A 19,470-nucleotide genomic window follows, 5' to 3' on the forward strand; every position below is an offset into this window, starting at 1 on the left:
AACATTGCAGCTCCAAGTACTGACCCATACTTTACGTTCATCACCCTTATTCCTGACACTTTTGTTGAAATAGACACACTTCAACCCATCACACTGACTGCAATTTTGCCTCTCAATGTCTATGCCCTATGCTGCAGTTGTCTGTTCACCAGCTACCCCATCCTCTGATCCATAGCTCTGGCTCCCATTCCCCTGCCAAGCTAGCTTAAACCTCACAAAGAACTCTAGCAAACCTCCCACCCAGGATATTGGTACTCCTCCTTGCACAGGTCCAACCTTCCCCATATATATCTTTCATATATCTGAAACCAGCTCTACAGACTCCAGAGAATCCCTACACAGTGTGGAAACAGAACATTTGGCCCAACAAGTCCACACTGATCCTCCGAAGAGTATCACACCCAGACCCATCCCCTTACCTTTTTCCATGTAACCCTGTATTTCCCACAGGCGTCTGGTTAGGTATAAATGAATAGAAAGGATTTAGAGGGAAATGTGCCAAATGTTGCTAAGTGGGATGAGATCAGATTGGGATGCCCGATTAGCATAGACTTATTCCCGTGCTGTATGACTCTTTGACTCAACATGGAGTTCAATAACTCGGAACACAAACTCTATCTCCATTTTGATTATCTTTCTTTTGTCATGTGCCAAGTTGACTGGTGTGTAATGTTTTAATTTTTGGACTGAGCTGTTCATTAATCTAACATAAAGTGATGACTGCAGATGCTAGGGATCAGAATCGGAAAGTGTGGAGCTGGAATAGCACAGCAGGTCAGGCAGTGTCCAAGGAGCAGGAGGATCTACCTTTCAAGCCTAAGCCTTTCATTGGGCAGCTGGCTGGGGGGGGGGGTATGGAGAGAAGGAGGGGTGTTGCTAGGAAATAAATAGGAGGTTGCGGGTGAGGTAGCTGGGAACGTGATAGGTAAATGCATTTTGTGGGGGTGGGGGGGTAGTGATGGTGATAGATCAGAGCTGAGGGTGGAGCAGATAGGTAGATTAGATTACATTACAGTGTGGAAACAGGCCCTTCGGCCCAACAAGTCCACACCGACCCGCCGAAGCGCTACCCATACATTCCCCTACATTTACCCCTTACCTAACACTACGGACAATTTAGCATGGCCAATTCACCAGACCTGCACATCTTTGGACTGTGGGAGGAAACCCACGCAGACACGGGGACAACGTGCAAACTCCATTCTGTCAGTCGCCTGAGGCGGGAATTGAACCCGGGTCTCTGGCGCTGTGAGGCAGCAGTGCTAACCACTGTGCCACCATGCCGCCCACAGGTAGGAAGGAAGATGGACAGGTAGGACAGTTCAATAGGGCGGTGCCAAGTTGGAGAGTTGGATCTGGGGATGAGGTGCCGGTGGTATGGGTGGGGGGGGAGAAGAGAGAGAGAGAGAGAGAGAGAGTGTGAGAGAGAGATGATGTGAAGTTGACATTGATGCCATTTAGTCCATTATTCTGTCATTTATTTTTGCTCTGGACACATGCCTTTGTCTCTTTGCCATACCCACTACCACCCCCTTAACATCTTTGTCTTTTAATCTCTCCCATCCTCTACCATATTCCAGATTGTTCCTTTTGATTTTCCTCCAACTTCATGTTTGAAGGCATAAAACTATTTCTACCTGAACTCAGTTCTGAAGGTGTGTTATGGTGAAATATTAACTTTGTTCCTCTCTTTGTGGATATTGCCAGACTTGCTGGGTTCCTCCAACATTTTCTGTTTTTATTTCAGATCTCTAACATGTAATATTTTGTTTTTGCTAATTTGATAGTTTGTTGCTATTTGCTACGGTTCCATTGGTTGAGACTGTAACCAGAGGACCCAGATTTGGGAAAAAGAACTTACGGAGCACCATTCAGGGCGACAGAATACAACAAAGCATTTTACAGCCTCTCGCCACTGTTATAGTGTAGGAAATTAGACATCCAATATGTATACAGCAAGTTCCCACAAACAGCAATGTGATCATCTGTTTGTGTTGATTAGGGAATAAATATTGGTCAGGATACCAGGTATGTTTCTCCTTTCTTCCTTAAAGAGTACCATGATATCCTTCACTTCCAGAATGGCAGGTAAACAATACCTTGGCTTAACATCTCACTTAAAAGATAGCAATCCAATAGTATCGCACTGCATCAGTTAATCAAATTCTGATTTAAAATTATTTAACCCAGCATTAACTAAGATTTGCAGATGTTACAAGCTTCTATAATTATTTGCATATGAGACTATTTCCAACTTTATTTCTAAAAGACCTGGCTTTACTACTTAGGTTATGTCCTTCAGTTTATCCAGTCAGTTACCCTTAAAACCCTTTTTGACATATTCTGTCCTCACATTTTAGCCTTTAACAGCCTCATCAATTCCCCAAGGCCAATACAACATTCCAAAAGTGTGGTGCCCTGAATTCAACAGAGTCTCTGTGGTAAAACCAGGTCTTAGTGTTGCTGGAGCATCATTATTGCTCCCACATATTCTCTACACTTACAGGCTATTTGTGCATTTGTATTTTTGATTATTTTACAAACTTAATCTAACAATCTACACACATGGGTTTCTAGCTGCTTTATGGACCTCAGCATGAAACAGGTTCAAAAATAAATACCATAACAGCATCGGATAAAAACCTGAAGGGGAAAAAACACACAGTGCAAAGGGGAGTGAGAGGGCCAGTAGAGCTAACTGAATGGCTATGTCAAAGAGCCCAAGCAGCTCACTTTGACATCACACAACTACGTGACTCTAAATTTGTAGATTTTGCAAATTGCAACTCATACAGATACATATTATGATGGAGTATGAATCACTAGGTAACGAACAAGGCCAATATTGGTCCATTTAATATTCCCTCCATACTGCCTCTGAACCAATCTACAGCCCCTAAACAACTTTTGTTCAGTACCTTTCTTGGAGTCTTGCATTTGCTTCATGATTTCTTCTCGCTCTGCTTGTTCAGTAGCTGTGATGACCCTGAAGGAGCCTTCCCTGGTGAATGTGGTTCGATTGGCATCGAACGTGGCGGTAACACCACACTCTTTCTCACGCTTCTGCTTCCTCTCCAAGCAAGCTGCAAAAGCACAGCCCACAGCATGGCTTAACCGCTCCCCCTGGGGAACCAAATAATACCAACATGTTCAAACATCAGGGAATTCAGTTCCTAAACAGCACCATCCCCAAACACCAAAAGCACATTCAGCACTATCTATCACGAGTTGCAGGAGAAACTCAGCAGCTCTGTTAGCTTCTGCAGACAGAAAGACAGTTAACAGTACAAGTCACTGCGTCAGAACTGAAAGCAGCTGGAAAAGGGTGATATTGATACTGATCAGAGAGAATTGGGGGTGGGGGAGGGATTAAGACAAATACATGGACGAGAGAGAGCGAGAGCGAGAGCGAGAGCGAGCCAAGTGTGTGAAGAGATATGAGGCAAAGAGATTGCAAGAAGAACTGCAGGAAATGGTGTGGACACAGCTGAGGACTACACAACTTCCTAGTGACCCTATGTAGCTCAGTCATAAAGATCCCAGAAAATCTGGACCTCTATTGCCAAGAGTAAACACATTCCAGGTGAGAGGTTGGAAAATGAAAAGTAAATGATAAGGAGTAGGAGACTACGTGCAGTTTTTTCCCGCTAACATACCAGGGGTGCTTTTAAACACACAAACTGAAATTGCTGGAAAAGCTCAGCAGATCTGGTAGCATCTGTTGAGAGAAATCAGAGTTACTGATTTCTCATGAGTTCAGGATGGAACAGCTAATGGAATAAAAAAAAACAGCCATAACAGTGCTTAACATCATTATGTTAAAATAGGATGGGAAGCAAGTCAAGATACTTCATTTGACTGAAATTAATTTGCACAATTTGACAACTCATTCTGGACTCTTCTAGACTGGCATTAGCTGGTGAGAATTTTAATGTAAATGACACAGTGCAGGACTACTAATTCAGTAGGCTGCAACAACAAAAAGTAAATCAGATGCTGAGAGTCAAAGACAAAAAAAATCTAGTTGACAACTACACATTATAACATCTGTACTCGTACAAAGAAAATGACAGCACAGGAAGAGTCCCTTCGGCCCTCCAAACCTGCACTGATCCAGATCCTCGATCGAAACCTGTCACCTATTTTCTAAGGATCTGTATCCCTTTGCTCCCTGCCCATTCATGTATCTGTCTAGATACATCTTAAATGACACTATCGTGCCCACCTCTACCACCTCCGCTGGCAACACATTCCAGGCACCCATCACCCTCTATGTAAATAACTTGCCATACATATTCCCCTTCAATTTTACCCTTCTCATCCTGAACTCATGAGAAATCAGTAACTCTGATTTCTCTCAACAGATGCTACCAGACCTGCTGAGCTTTTCCAGCAATTTCAGTTTGTGCTTCTGATTTACAGCTTCCACAATTCTTTCAGTTTAAAAGGACATTTCTTCCCACCAGCTTTATAAATATCATATGTAGCCTGATTTCAGTTTTTTGACCTTTTTCCCCCACTCAGTGAAAAAGCTTCTTGCTAGCCATCCTTCAGGCACTCTGCCTGTATTCCTGATAAGGGGCTTTTGCCCGAAACGTTGATTTTACTGCTCCTCGGATGCTGCCTGAACTGCTGTGCTTTTCCAGCACCACGAATCCAGAGCGTGCAGTCATTGTTTCTACGTTGCTATCCACCTTGTCTATACCTCGGTCCCCCCTCAACCTCCATCTTGGAAAGAAGTTTGATTTTCATCTACCAGTGTTTTAAGACTTTTGAAAAATTAATTTTCTGATTTTGGGAAGTTCATGCATGGAGCATTATCTTTCAGAACTGGAATTTCCTACTGCTGGTAATGAGAGAAACCAAAATGCAATCAAAATGAAAGGAACTGGAAATCACCTCATACCAAGACCAAAGTAATGTGTGCCTTGGAGTCAGAGGCTGTGACATATCATTTCCTGCATCCTTCAAAAGCTTACTAAGTTACAAATGCACTTGCATCTCAAAAGATTACGTACTTTGGATTGATGTGTAATCTTACGTCTCATTAAGTGTTACTCTAGTACATCATCACACACAGTAAACCAACTTCTTAGTCACACAAGGTTCCAGACATTTCATTTGCCATTTTAATACTTTTAGAGTCATTTACAATTTGGAAAAACACTGAAGAAAGTTAGAAAAGTAATCTGGTGTCAGGTACATCTTTCAGAAATTTGTTGGATAAGTGTAGATGTGCTGCAATACAGAACAATACAAGACCAGGAGGCTACAGATTTTATTTCTGGTCCATGCTCAGAAAGGGCAGAAGCTCTGGGGAACCATAACCTAAAGCTTTCACTTCTGAGGTGAGAACTGCACTTATGGATATCAGAACAGAACGAGACTCATCTCGCTTCTAGAATCCTCCAACACTCACTGTGCAGGTTCGTGCAGTGAATGTGATACTGGAAATTTGCAAGTTATCTAGAAAAGAATGATTCAGCAACTGATTTTAAAAAGCCAGATATTTAGAAAAATACACATTGACGGAATAGTTCTTCTATCGCTAAATATGTTACTTCAGTTGTCATACAGGTTATATTAAATAGTTAATGTGAGGCAAGGGGAAAGCATCTATTTACCATCCAGTTAGAGGGAGAGATGGACAACTGAGCAATAAGATGACAATTTGGAGGAGGTCTCATATCAGACTGCAAACATGAACTCCATTGCTCTCTCTCCATTGACGCTGTTTCTATGCAATTCTGTAACGTGCTGCAAAGTGCAATTCCAAGGCGGCCAAAGGCAACTCCAATCAATGTTACATCACTCTCTGCAACGTGCTAATGTCTGCGTGCCCAGTGACCACACAGTTTAACACTGACGGGGCACTGGACTAAGTACCTTTGGAGTTAAGCCAGTGGAGTAATTCTGCAATATTCTTCCTCATCACCTACTATTCTAACCGTAATACAGTTTAAAAGGACCAGAAACAGAAATTGCTGGAAAAGCTCAGCAGATCTGGCCACATCTGTGGAGAGAAATCTGTGGAGCGACCCTTCCTCAGAACAGGCCCGAAACATTAGCTCTGATTTCTCTCAAAAGATGCTACCAGACCTGCTTAGATTTTCCAGCAATTTCTGTTTGCGCTTCTGATTTATAGCATCCACAATTCTTCCAATTTTTATTCCATTTAAAAGGACATTTCTTTCCACCAGCTTTATAAATATCACATGCAGTCTAATTTCAGTTTTTTGACCTTTTTTCACTGAAGTCGAATTTTGATCGAAGCAATATTAAGCAAGTGAAAAAGGCTCTCTTACTGAATCTCTTATGGCCAAGAAGCAGTGACAGATCCAACGCCTCGTTGTACCATCTCGACAAATGTATGAGAAGGCCTTGTCAAAGTTTCGGTCAGGGGCACAGAAGGATACCTTCTCTATAGTTTGGTCAACAATAAGATCCTGTGAATTTAAAAACGTACAAGAGAAATAAAGAAATTAGCACTTTGTCAATATGCTGTATATATGCTAATCCAGCTATTTTGCAACAGTGTTAAGATTTTTAATAGAATCAATGGCATTTTTCCTTAGACACCAGATGGCAACCTTGCACTGTATACTTAGCTGGCAGATTTATGAACTTTCTTTTGAAAAGAAATACTTATGGATTGTTCAGAACATTTTCCACTATAGACATACAGATTTCTGAACACTGAATCTGAACACATTGTTTGCAAATGTAAAATCTACCCTATCTGATGATCGCTTTTTATTCTAAAAGAGGTGACCCAGCATGTTATCAATGGAGTTTGATCTCATCCCTTGTGTCTTTACAGTACTTTCTTTGTTGTCTACATAAGGATGACTGAGCCAGTCAATTCTCATCTTCCTCACAAAGTGCCAATATCCATTTTCTTCAACATTAAACTTTACCATATCATTTTAAATTTCACGGCTATATTTCACCAAAAACACTTAATTTTAAAAATGGAACCTCCATACAATGAAACATCATACTATAGGTTCAACAGGCCCCATTAATGGCTTCTCGATAAACACCCAAAACAAAGTTTGCACGATGGCATACAAGTTAAAAACCAAGTTTTGAAAATATCAGTTCAACACAGAAAACATATTTTAGAACAAGAAAAGGAATTGCAGAGATTACACAGAGGACTGAAAGTCATATACTAGCATATTTGAAAAAATTTATAGGAAGAACAAAAACAAATTAGAGTCAATAACCTTTATGTTCTGAATTACTTCACAGAAATTAATTCTCAAGAAACTGCTCCGCTTAAAGTTGTTGGGATAAATAAAGCCAAAAGACATCTTTTTCATCAATCTTGTTTTTTGCCCAATCATAAACAGTGATGGGCTGAATATATATCTGAAATCAGGAACTCTCTCCCAAAAGAGGATAGAAGAGGCAAAAAGACTCCCAAGAATTTCTAATTGTGTTCCCAAGAGGAACACAATTAAAGTTCCTCCTGATACCTAAGGCCAGGACAGGACCTAGGCAGTGCTGCTTTGTCACAAATTTTAAACTGAGGCCTTGTCTGCCTCTATGTCAAAGAACAGCAAGAAAATCATCTGGTTCCTTGCTGTTTAGCTGTGAAGGGCATTGCATGAAATCCTTAATTTTTTTTCTCCCCGATAAAACTTAAAGCACTTTTCAGAGATTCTACCAGGGATGCAATGCCTTTGAACTGAAAAACAGCAATGCAAGAAATACACATACTTCAGTTAGTATGCACATACAGCAGTTTGGATAAACACTGAATTCTACTGAAACATCTGTTGTTCAAATACACAAACAAAACTGAGCAAAATCCCATAAAGGTCTTGTGAAAAATGCTCTCTTCTATCTGACCTGTAACTTGACAGACAGAAGGGACAGAATCACTCCTTACTCCTTTCATTCTATTGGATAAAAAGAGCAGTGCCGAGAGAGTGAGGAGAAGCTCAACAATCAACATTAAAGACGTAGTGAGGCTCCAGCCTTAACTTGCAAATTTTCATTCACTGGGGCTGAGACAAGCATTTTCCTTGCCTCATATAAGTGCTTATTATTAGTATTCAGACTAGATATAAATTAAAGCCAATACCAGAATTTGGAATTTTGCCTACTGTTGTTCATCTTCTCTAACTCCTCAATTGTACAGGTGCCAAAGTGCTCATTTGTTGGTTTGAGAACATAGTTATTGAGTGGTGTCATGCTATTCAATTGCTGAAGCGATTACAACCAAGTTCAGCTCTATCTTTACATGTCTACTCTACAGCTGTGGATCCCTTTACAGGAAACCGGAGCACCTGAAGAAAACCTGTGCAGAGAATGTGCAAACTCCACACAGACAGTCGCCAGAGGGTGGAATCGAACCCAGGCCACTCACACTGTGAGGCAGCAGTGCTAACCACTTGCCATCCATGGTTAAGATCAGCTAGCTGGACAGACAGGATTGAATCAGAGACCTTCAATCTGTAAAAATTACTGTGGGTTAGTACCCTTTATATATTAGGCTACTACTTTTGCTGGGACCTAACTCTTATCTTGGATGTGAGCAGAGGGAAATAATGGAAAGGTGTGATGTTGTAACCAAAATGTTAAGTTATTTATCAGGAGTTAGGCACCACATGAAAAAGTACAACCGCAACGTTAATAATTGGAACCATGTGTATACTGGCAGAGGGCAAATCAGATCAGAGAGATGAACGAGTGGCTCAAAGACCAGTATGGGAGAAGTGCCTTCCAGTTTGTGGGGGAACTGGCACCAGTATTGGGAAATGTGAGGACTGTACTATTGGGACTACTGGTCAACAGCTGAACGGTGTTGGGATTGATATTCTTATGAACTGAATAATTAGAAAAGCAGAGAGAGTTTTCAGCTAAATAGTAGGGACAAGAAATCAAATTCAGGAAAATATGGTGGATCAAAGCATAAAATCAAGGCCAAACAAAGAGGTATTAATGAATGATAACAGGCCAGGATAGGAAGGGATAGAAAGCACAGACCTCAGAATAAAGCAAAAAAGAATATAATAGAAAGACAAACAAAATGCACATTATATTAGAACAGGTGAATGATGAAGATTAAAAGAGGAAGCTGGTGAAACTCAACAGATCTGGCAGAATCCAAGGAGAGAGAAGGTTGAAGTTAACATTTCAAATCCATACACTCTTCTTCAGAACTGAACAGAACTGGATATGATGGGCTCAATTGACTCTGACTCTCCATTTCACTATCCCCAACTTTATGCTGTTGATGAAATGGGAGGGGAGCAAATGGAACAGATGGTGAGGGTGCCCAGTGGAAAAGAGAAGGAAATGCTAATAGTGGAGGAGTGATATAAGTTCAAAATAGGTGTGAATAGTGGATCTGAATAAGGGAGGAGGAGAGAGGGAGAGGAGAAGGCTGTAACCAAAACTAAGAACATTGCTCATGCTCTGAAGATGTTGAGCTCAATGTTGAGTTCTGAAGGCTACAAAATATCTCAGCTGTTCCTCCATTTTATATTAGTTAATAAGCAATAGAACATTACAACACAGTACAGGTCCCTTCGGTCCTCGATGCTGCGCCGACCTGTGGAACCAATCTGAAGCCCTGAAGCCTATCTATCCCACACTATCCCATTTTAATCCACATGTTTATCCAATGATCATTTAAATGCCCTTAAACTTGGCGTGTCTACGACTGTTGGAGGCAGTGCATTCCACAACCGTACTACTCTGAGTAAAGAAACTATCGCTGACATCTGTATCTATCGCCTCTCAATTTAAAGCTATGTCCTCTCATGCTAGCCATCACCATCCGAGGAAAAAAGGCTCTCACTGTCCACCCTATCTAACTCTGATTATCTTGTATGTCTCAATTAAGTCACCTCTCAACTTTCTTCTCTCTAAAGAAAACAGCCTCAAGTGCCTTTCCTCATAAGATCTCCCACCATTCCTCCCCCGCCCCCACCACCACCAGCACCACCACCACCACCAGGCAGCATCTTAGTAATCTCCTCCGAACGCTTTCACATCCTTCCTATAATGCAGTGACCTGAACTGTACGCAATACTCCAAGTGCGGCCGCACCAGGGTTTTGTACAGCTGCAGTATGACCTTGTGGTTCCGGAACTCAATCCTTCTACCAATAAAAGCGAATACACCATAAGCCTACTTAACAATCCTATCAACCTGGGTGGCAACTTTCAGGGATCTATGTACACGGACTCAGATTTCTCTGCTTATCTACACGACCGACAATCTTACCATTAGCCCAGTACTCTTTATTCCGCTGCTCCTTCCAAAGTGAATCACCTCACACATTTCCACATTAAACTCCATTTGCCACCTCTCAGCCCAGTTCTGAAACTTATCTGTGTCCCTTTGTAGCCTGCAACATCCTTCCACACTATCCACAACTCCATCAACCTTAGTGTCATCCGCAAATTTGCTAACCCATCCTTATGCACCCTCCTCTAGGTCATTCATAAAAATGACAAACAGCAGTGGCCCCAAAACAAATCCTTGCAGTACACCACTAGTAACTGAACTCCAGGATAAACATTTCCCATCAACCAACTCCGTCTTTTTTCAGCTAGCCAATTTCTGATCCAAACCACTAAATCACTCTCAATCCCATGCCTCTGTATTTTGTGCAATAGCCTACAATGGGGAATCTTATCAAACACCTTACTGAAATCCATACACACCACATCAACCACTTTACCCTCGTCCACATGGTTAGTCTCCATCTCAAAGAACTCAATAAGGCATGACCTTCCCTAATCAACTTATTCCTTTCTCGACGTTTATAAATCCTATCACTTATAACCTTTTCCTAAACTTTACCCACAACCAAAGTACGGTTCGCTGGTCTATGATGACCAGGGTTGTCCCCACTTCCCATCTTGAGCAAGGAGACCACATTTGCTATCCTCCAGTCTTCTAGCACTATTTCTGTAGGCAATGACGACAAAGGTCAAAGCCAAAGGCTCTGCAATCTCCCCCTTGGCTTCGCAGAGAATTCGAGGATAAATCCCATCCAGCCCAGGGGACCTATCTATTTTCACACTTTCCAGAATTGCTAACACCACCTTCTTGTGAACCTCGATCCCTTCTAGTCTAACAGCCTGTATCTCAGTATTCTCCTTGACAACATTGTTTTTGGTCAGTATTCACACTGGAAAAAGACACTCACTTAGCGCTTCTCCCATCTCTTAGGACTCGACGCACAACTTCCCACTAGTGTCTTGATTGGCCTTAATCTTCTGTAGTCATTCTTTTATTCCTTAAAGCAATGTAGCAGGCCCAGGACAATAATGTTAGTAGAGAAGCAAGGCTTTCACCCAGTCTACCTTTGATCTCACCAACTTTCTGGAGACCCACATTGTGAGCAGCGAATACAGGATTAAGAATGTACAAGTAAAACAATGCTTCACCTGGAAGCTGTGTTTGGAGTCTTAGAGAGTGGGGTGGCTGGCAATAAATGGACGAGTGTTACACCTTTTGCAACTGCATGGTCAGGTGACATGGGGGTGGCAGTGAGGAAGTACAGAGGAACCTCAAATTATCCAGCATACGATTATCCAGAATTCAATTAACTGAACGAAATACTCCCCGCCTGTGTTGGTCGGATAATCGAGGTTCCTCTGTATTAGGTGAGATGGAGGAGTGGAATTTCTGTGGAGGGGTGGAGAAGTTATGTTTGATGGTGGTGAAAATAGCAGAGGATAAACATTTGAATGCAGAGACTGGTGGAGTGGAAAGTGAGGACAAGGTGAACCCAATCATTGTTCTGGAACAAAGGGGAAAGGGTGAGGGCAGAAGTGCAGGAAATGGATTGGACGTGGCTGAGGGTCTTGTCAACTACAGTTTTAGATGGGGAGGCAGGGCTGGAGTGGCAGCCTCAATGGAGGAAAAAGGAAGACATGTCGGATGTACCCCCGAAGGTGATGTCATGAAAACAGATGAGATAGTGACAAGAGAAACTGGGAGTAGGATCGAGTCCTTATAGGAAGCAGGGTACTTGCAAGTGCAGGTGAGGTACCTTTAGGAATCTAAAGGTTTGTTGTGAACATAGGTGGGCACCCTATCTCCAGAAATGGAAATGCCAAGAAAGGAAAGGAGACTATCAGGTGGACCATGTGAATATGCAAGAAGTTTTGAAATGAAAAGTAACATTTATTAATTTTTCAATTCCACAAGAGAGAAGGAAGGAGCACAGATGATATCATTAACATATCAGAGAAAGTGATGTGGGAAGGGGCTCAAACAGGACAAGATTAAGTAATGTTCCACATACCCCAGGCAAATAGCTTATCTTTTATGAACTGATAATGCAAATTGAGATAAACTAAGTATGATCCAATAGCTAATGCAGAGACATGGTTGTAGGGCGACTGATTCAGACCCGAATTTTGCAGGGTTTGTAATATTTAGGAAGGACAAGAAATTAAGAAAATGTGGAGGAATGTTTCTTTTGCAAGGTTACCACAATAGATAGGATGACCTAAATTCAAGAAATATTCTGTACAATCTTCTGCCCTACCACCCATTTTTACACAATAAGTTTGATACTATCTTGAACTTCATTAGTTAACTCCCTATTTCCTTTGAGATGGAAGCAGTCGTGGGTTTGGAAGATGCCGCCTAAGGAGCAGTGAATTTCTGCAGTGAATCTTGTAGATGGTGCTCGCTGCTGCTACTGGGCGTCAGTGGTGGAGGGAGTGGAGTAAATGGAGTAAAAATGCAGAGAATTGTACAATTGGTATTTTGGCAGTAAGAATAAAGTAGAAGAACAGTACCTGAATGGAGAGACAGGAGAGCTCGAAGATGCGGAGGGACTGAAGTTTCGTGTATGAGCCACAATAAGGTTCATATGCGGGTACAGTAAATGATAAGCCAAGTTATAGAATACCATTAATTTAGAAGGGAAATTCGATACAAAAGGAGGGAGCTTATGCTTCAGGGCACGGGAGAGACCACATCTGTGATATTGTGTACTGCACTGGTCTCCTTATTTAAGGAGTGATTGAAATATGTTACATAGCTCAGAGAAGATTTAATAGAGTGAAGGATTCAGATTTAGATTTTATTGTCACATATACTCAAATACAGGATTACGGTACAGTGAAAAATGTACAAAGTTGCCATTCTCTAGCACCATCTTAGTATAAAAAGATAGGATTAAAAACAGAAGCAAAATTAAACAAAACAGCCAAAAGAACAAATGTCCAGATCACTCTCCCACCTCTGCCATGAGCCCTTGCTGCCAGAAAACAAAGCCACAAAGTCCATCCTTCAGTCTGTGAACACTCAGGTGCCCCATATCTCTGCACATCACCGTTTGTACCGTCAGGAGTCCAGGCCCAGTCAGGGCAGTTGGCTTATGAGGGAAGGTTGGACAGACTAAATTCGTATCCATTGGAGTTCAAAAAAGTAAGACGTGCCTTGATTGAAACATTCAAAATCCTCGGAGGACCTTGCAGAGTGGAGTAGGCAAGATTTTCGATTTGTGGTTAGAATCAGATCAGTCATGATCACATTCAGTGGTGAAGCTGGGTCAAAAGACAGAGTGGCCTACTCCAATTCCTAATTGGTACATCAATGTGTGACATCTCATTAATGCTGCCATGCCTGTATGGTATTAGATTAGATTAGATTACTTACAGTATTCTTGCTTAACGGCTAGGCAAAACCTACAGATCTGTTCTCCACTTAAGAGTCTCATACAGATCAACTAGCCAGAAATCCACTTTCTCCTGTAGCTATTTTCCTGCATTTCACAAATAATGGAGTCAAGACTGGAAATCCCTAGTCTCCAGAAAGCCAAAGACTAATAATTGATGAAATGTCAATGGCCATCAGTATCTGATCTCCTGTTATTAAGTTCCTGATCAACTTTTAAAACTGACTTTTATTTAGACTTCTGCAGGGCAATCAGTCTGTCAGATTGCTGCTCAAATCGTCAACAGCACAGACTGAGACTATCAAGCAAAATCATTAGGCCTTGGTGCACACAAATCAACACAAAGACTTAAATTTAACTTGCAAACATATATTGCCCCACAGATGTGTGGGCAGCTTCCTCTGACTTCAGGAGAATTTGTACTCTCAGAATCAAATTGAATACTTTATAGAGTTACCATACTTTATTTAGAATGTGTTTTGTTACAGATCTATTTTAGCAATTGTTTATAACAGCAAGTTGTTTGGCTACGTCAGGAGAATGAAATTTATAGCTCAATACTGCTGAAGGTAATTCGTCTCGTTATTTCCTGCTTTAAGGTCACATATCCTTCCAGAATTAAGATATTTATAAAATACGAACAGAAGAGTGACAGAACTAATTTCTTTGAGGAATGGACTTTGGTTATCTTGCTTTCAATGAAGAGCATGAAACCAATCAGTTGTCTCTCCTATGTCAGCACTTCATTAGCTGCCTGGTAAATCTTTATCAAATGCTACCCCCTGTCCAAGACCTGATCTCATCTGTTTGCACTTTTTTGCCTTAACATTCTTTACAATTTCCACCAGTTCATCTTGTTCATAAGGCCCACTTCCTCCTCACTTAATCCAAATCCCAATAAACTACTGAACATGCAACTTCCCATCCTGGTTCCTATATCAGGTTGCTGATACTGTTCAGAACTTGACTCCCACCCCCACATCTGCCAGTACTACCAGCTTTATAAATGTACTAGCTACTGACAAGCTCCTTTTTCCTTCAACATTGTTCAACATGTTGTCATTTCTCAGATCAGTTCCCACCTTTCCCCGAACTCCATATTTGAAACTTTTCAATCACATTTAAACTTCTGTGACTTTGGGGCCCATGAGAAACTGCTGCCTGTGCCACAACAAATTCTGCTCCTCTTTCACCTTTCTTTCATTGATACCTGGTCAAGCAATGTTTTGATTTTAAGATTCTCTTCCTCAGCTCACAAGGTGGGCAACCATCATCTCAAACAAATGGCCAAACCCTTTGCCATCAATATCCTGGGGCTTATCATTAAACACAAGCTAAATTAGCCATATAAATACTTTGATTACAACAGCAAGTGGCATGGTGGCTCAGTGGTTAGCACTGCTGCCTCATAGCACCAGGTACTGGGACAATTTCATCCTCGAGTGCCTGCCAGTTTGGAGTTTGCACATTCTCCCTGTGTCTGCGTGATTTCCTCTGGGTGCTCTGGTTTCGTCCCATAGTCAAAAGGTGTGCACGTCGTGGGTTTGGTCATGCTAAATTTCCCATAGTGTCCAGGGATGTGTAAGCTAGGTGGATTAGCCATGGGAAATGCAGAGCTACAGGGACAGTGTGGGTAGATGCGCCTGGGTGGGATCCTTTCCAGAGCGTTGGTGTGGGCTTGATGAGCCGAATTGCCTGCTTCGACAATGTAGCAATTCTATGATACTAAGCAGGTCAGAGACTGGGAATTCTGTAATGGGTAGCTCAACATCAATTCCTCAATGACCAATGTCCACAAGGCACAAGTCATGCTAGAATGTGGAATATATTGCAATACTCTCCACTTGTCTGAATGAGCACAGCTCCAAAAACAAGAGGAATTAACATAATCTAGGTCAAACCAGCCTGCTTGATCAGCACCACATTCACCAGCTGATACTGTCACTTCAGTCAGTGGAAGCAGTGTGCACCATATACAATATGCAGTGCAGAACCTGACTAACTCTTTCAACAGCATCGATCCAACTCAATATCTACCACGCAAAATAACAAGGGCAAACAACAAATAATTCCTTCTCACACAGCATCATACTTTGAAACCGTAACCATTATGTTCTCATTGTCACTGGATTAAAATCTTGGAACTCCCCTCTCCAATACATGTCTGTCACATGGGCCATGACAGTTCAAAGTGGCAGCTCATCAACAACTTCAAGGTTAATCAGAAATGGATAACAAATGCAGTTTTTGCTCTTGGTACTTTCAGCCCATGAAAGATGATCTTCAATCAGTATTGATTAAATAAGTTAGATTTATTGTCCCATTGATGTTGGCAGGATTGTGCTTTACAAATAGCCTGCAACATTTCCTATGGTACCACAGTAACTACACTTCTAAAATACTCCCGGCTGCAGTGTATTTTTGGAGGTTCTGGGGTCAAGAAAGATAGGATTTAATAAAGAGTTTTAGAATTTTGAGAAGATTTGTAGCTCAGGTTGAGGCTCTGGATCTAAGTTTGCTCAAAGCTGGAAAACTTGTTTTCAGACATTTTGTCATTGTACTAGGTAATATCATCAGTGAGCCTCCGGCACTGGTGTTATGACACGCTTTAGATTAGATTAGATTAGATTACTTACAGTGTGGAAACAGGCCCTTCGGCCCAACAAGTCCACACCGACCCGCCGAAGCTCAACCCACCCATACCCCTACATTTACCCCTTACCTAACACTACGGGCAATTTAGTGTGGCCAATTCACCTGACTTTCTATGTGTGTGTTTAGGGTTACTTGGATTGGTAGTGTCATTTCCTGTGGTGATGTCATTTCCTGTTCTTTTTCTCAAAAGGTGGGACCCAAATCCATTTGTTTGTTATTGAGTCAGAGATGTACAGCACGGAAACAGACCCTTCGGTCCAACTCGTCGATGCCGACCAAATATCCCAACCTAATCTAGTCCCACTTGCCAGCACCCAACCCATATCCCTCCAAACCCTTCCTATCCATATACCCTCCAAATACCTCTTAAATGTTGCACCTGGACTAGCCTCCACCACTTCCTCTGGCAGCTCATTCCATACACGTACCACCCTCTGCGTGAAAAAATTGCTCCATCGATCTCTTTTATATCTTTCCCCTCTCACCCGAAACCTACGCCCTCTATTTCTGGATTCCCCCTCCATAGGGAAAAGACTTGGTCTATTTAGCCTTTCCATGCCCCTCATGATTTTATAAAGCTCTATAAGGTCACACCTCAGCCTTCGACGCCAGGAAAAACAGTCATAGCCTATTCAACCTTTCCCTGTAGCTCAAATCCTCCAACCCTGGCAACATCCTTGTCAATTTTTTCTGAACCCTTTCAAGTTTCACAACATCTTTCAGATAGGCAGGAGACCAGAATTGCACGCAAAAATCCAAACGTGGCCTAACCAATGTTCTGTACAGCCGCAACATGACCTCCCAACTCCTGTACTCAATACTCTGACCAATAAAGGAAAGCATACTAAACACCTTCTTCACTATCCTATCAACCTGTGACTCCACTTTCAAGGAGCTATGAACCTGCATTCTAAGGTCTCTTTGTTCAGCAACATTCCCGAGGAGCTTACCATTAAGTGTATAAGTCCTGCTAAGATTTGCTTTCCCAAAATGCAGCATCTCATTTATCTGAATTAAACTCCATCTGCCACTTCTCAGCCCATTGCCCCATTTGATCGCAATCCCATTGTAATCTCAGGTAACCTTTTTCACTCTCCACTACACCTCCAATTTTGGTGTCATCTGCAAACTTACTAACTATACCTCTTACGCTCACATTCAAATCATTTATATAAATGATGAAACGTAATGGACCCAGCACCGATCCTCATTACACTCCACTGGTCACAGGCCTCCAGTCAGAAAAACAACCTTCCACCACCACCCTGTCTTCTACCTTTGAGCCAGTTCTGTATCCAAATGGCTGTATTCCATGAGATCTAACCTTGCTAACCTGTCTCCTATGGGGAGTGTTGTTGAATGCCTAACTGAAGTCCATGTAGATCACGTCCACCGCTCTGCCTTCATCAATCCTCTTTGTTACTTCATCAAAAACTCAATCAGGTCTGCGGGGCATGATTTCCCACGCACAAAGCCACAATGACTATCCCTAATCAGTCCTTGCTTTTCCAAATGCGTGTACATCCTGTTTCAGGACTCCCTCCCACAGCTTGCCCACCACCGACATCAGGCTCACTGGTCTATAATTCCCTGGCTTGTCCTTACCACCTTTCTTAAACAGTGACACCACGTGAGCCAACCTCCAGTTTCCTGGCACCTCACCTGTGACTATCAATGATACAAATGTCTCAGGAAGGGGCCCAGCAAACACTTCCCCAGCTTGCCATAGAGTTCTCGGGTACACCTGATCAGGTCCTGGGGATTTATCCACTTTTATATGTTTCAAGACATCCAGCACTTCCTCTTCTGTAATACAGACATTTTTCAAGATGTCACCATCTATTTCTCTACATTTTATTTTTTCCATGTCCTTTTCCACAGTAAACACTGATGCAAAATACTCGTTTAGTCTCTTCCCCTTTTCCTGCGGCTCAACATAAAGGCCACCTTGCTGATCCTTTAAGGGGTCTAATTCTTTCCCTAGTTATCCTTTTGTCCTTAATGTATTTGTAAAAACCCTTCAGATACTCCTTACTTCTATTTGCCAAAGCTATTTCATGCCCCCTTTTTGCCTTCCTGATTTCCTTCTTAAGTATGCTCCTACTTCCTTTATACTCTTCTAAGGATTCACTTAATCTATCTTGTCTGACATACCTGACATATGCTTCCTTCTTTTTCTTAATCAAACACTCAATTTCTTTAGTCATCTAGCATATCTTCCTGATCTGTATGTAAAGATACTCGTGACACTGGGTCATGTATTTTTGTGGCTAGTTGATGTTCATGTATCCTGGTGGTTAGTTTTCTGCCTGTATGTCCAATGTAGTGTTTGTTACAGTTATTGCAAGGTATTTTGTAAATGACGCTTGTTTTGTTTGTTGTCTGTATTGGGTCTTTCAAGTTCACGAGCTGCTGTTTTAGTGTGTTGGTGGGTTTGTGGGCTACCTTGATGCCAAGAGGTCTGAGTAGTTTGGCAGTCATTTCAGAGATGTCTTTGACGTAGGGGAGAGTGGCTAGGGCTTCTGGATGCGTTTTGTCTGCTGGTTTGGGTTTGTTGCTGAGAAATCAGTGGATTGTGCTCATTAGGTACCCATTTTTTTTGAATACACGGTATAGATGATTTTCCTCTGCTCTTTGTAGTTCCTACTAAATGGTGGAATAATAGGAAATGACACCACCAACCCAAGGACACCTAAACACAGAAATAGAAAGTGGGTCAGAACACCAGTGCATCACCAGAGGCTCACTGATAATGGTGACGAAACATCTGAAAACAAACATTCCAGTTCAGCAAGTAAACGTACATCCAAAAAAAGAGTTCGCTCCATAACTCATATTAGATGAAGTATTTACCTGCAGAATCCTGATGCATGGTTCATCTACATAGAACATAGAAGAATACAGCGCAGTACAGGTCCTTTGGCCCTCGATGTTGCGCCGATCCAAGCCCACCTAACCTACACTAGCCCACTATCCTCCATATGCCTATCCAGTGCCCATTTAAATGCTCATAAAGCAGTCCACCACTGCTACTGGCAGTGCATTCCATGAACTCACGACTCGCTGAGTAAAGAACCTACCCCTAACATCTGTCCTATACCTACCCCCGCTTAATTTAAAGCTATGCCCCCTTGTAATAGCTGACTCCATAC

At 41.9% G+C, this 19,470-nt stretch overlaps 1 protein-coding gene across 6 annotated transcripts in view; it reads right to left on the minus strand.

The window, feature by feature from the left end:
• numb (NUMB endocytic adaptor protein) overlaps positions 1 to 19,470 on the minus strand; it is a 167,286-nt gene that overhangs the window by 29,173 nt on the left and 118,643 nt on the right. For all 6 annotated transcript variants that reach the window (XM_043698378.1, XM_043698381.1, XM_043698377.1 and 3 more), the window contains 2 exons: positions 6,306 to 6,446; positions 2,919 to 3,123 (listed from right to left, as the gene is read on the minus strand). In XM_043698378.1, the coding sequence (XP_043554313.1) occupies positions 2,919 to 3,123; positions 6,306 to 6,446 (346 nt within the window). The remainder of the gene's footprint in view (positions 1 to 2,918; positions 3,124 to 6,305; positions 6,447 to 19,470) is intronic.

Source organism: Chiloscyllium plagiosum, chromosome 10 (assembly GCF_004010195.1).
Source record: "Chiloscyllium plagiosum isolate BGI_BamShark_2017 chromosome 10, ASM401019v2, whole genome shotgun sequence".
Lineage (NCBI taxonomy): Eukaryota > Metazoa > Chordata > Chondrichthyes > Orectolobiformes > Hemiscylliidae > Chiloscyllium > Chiloscyllium plagiosum.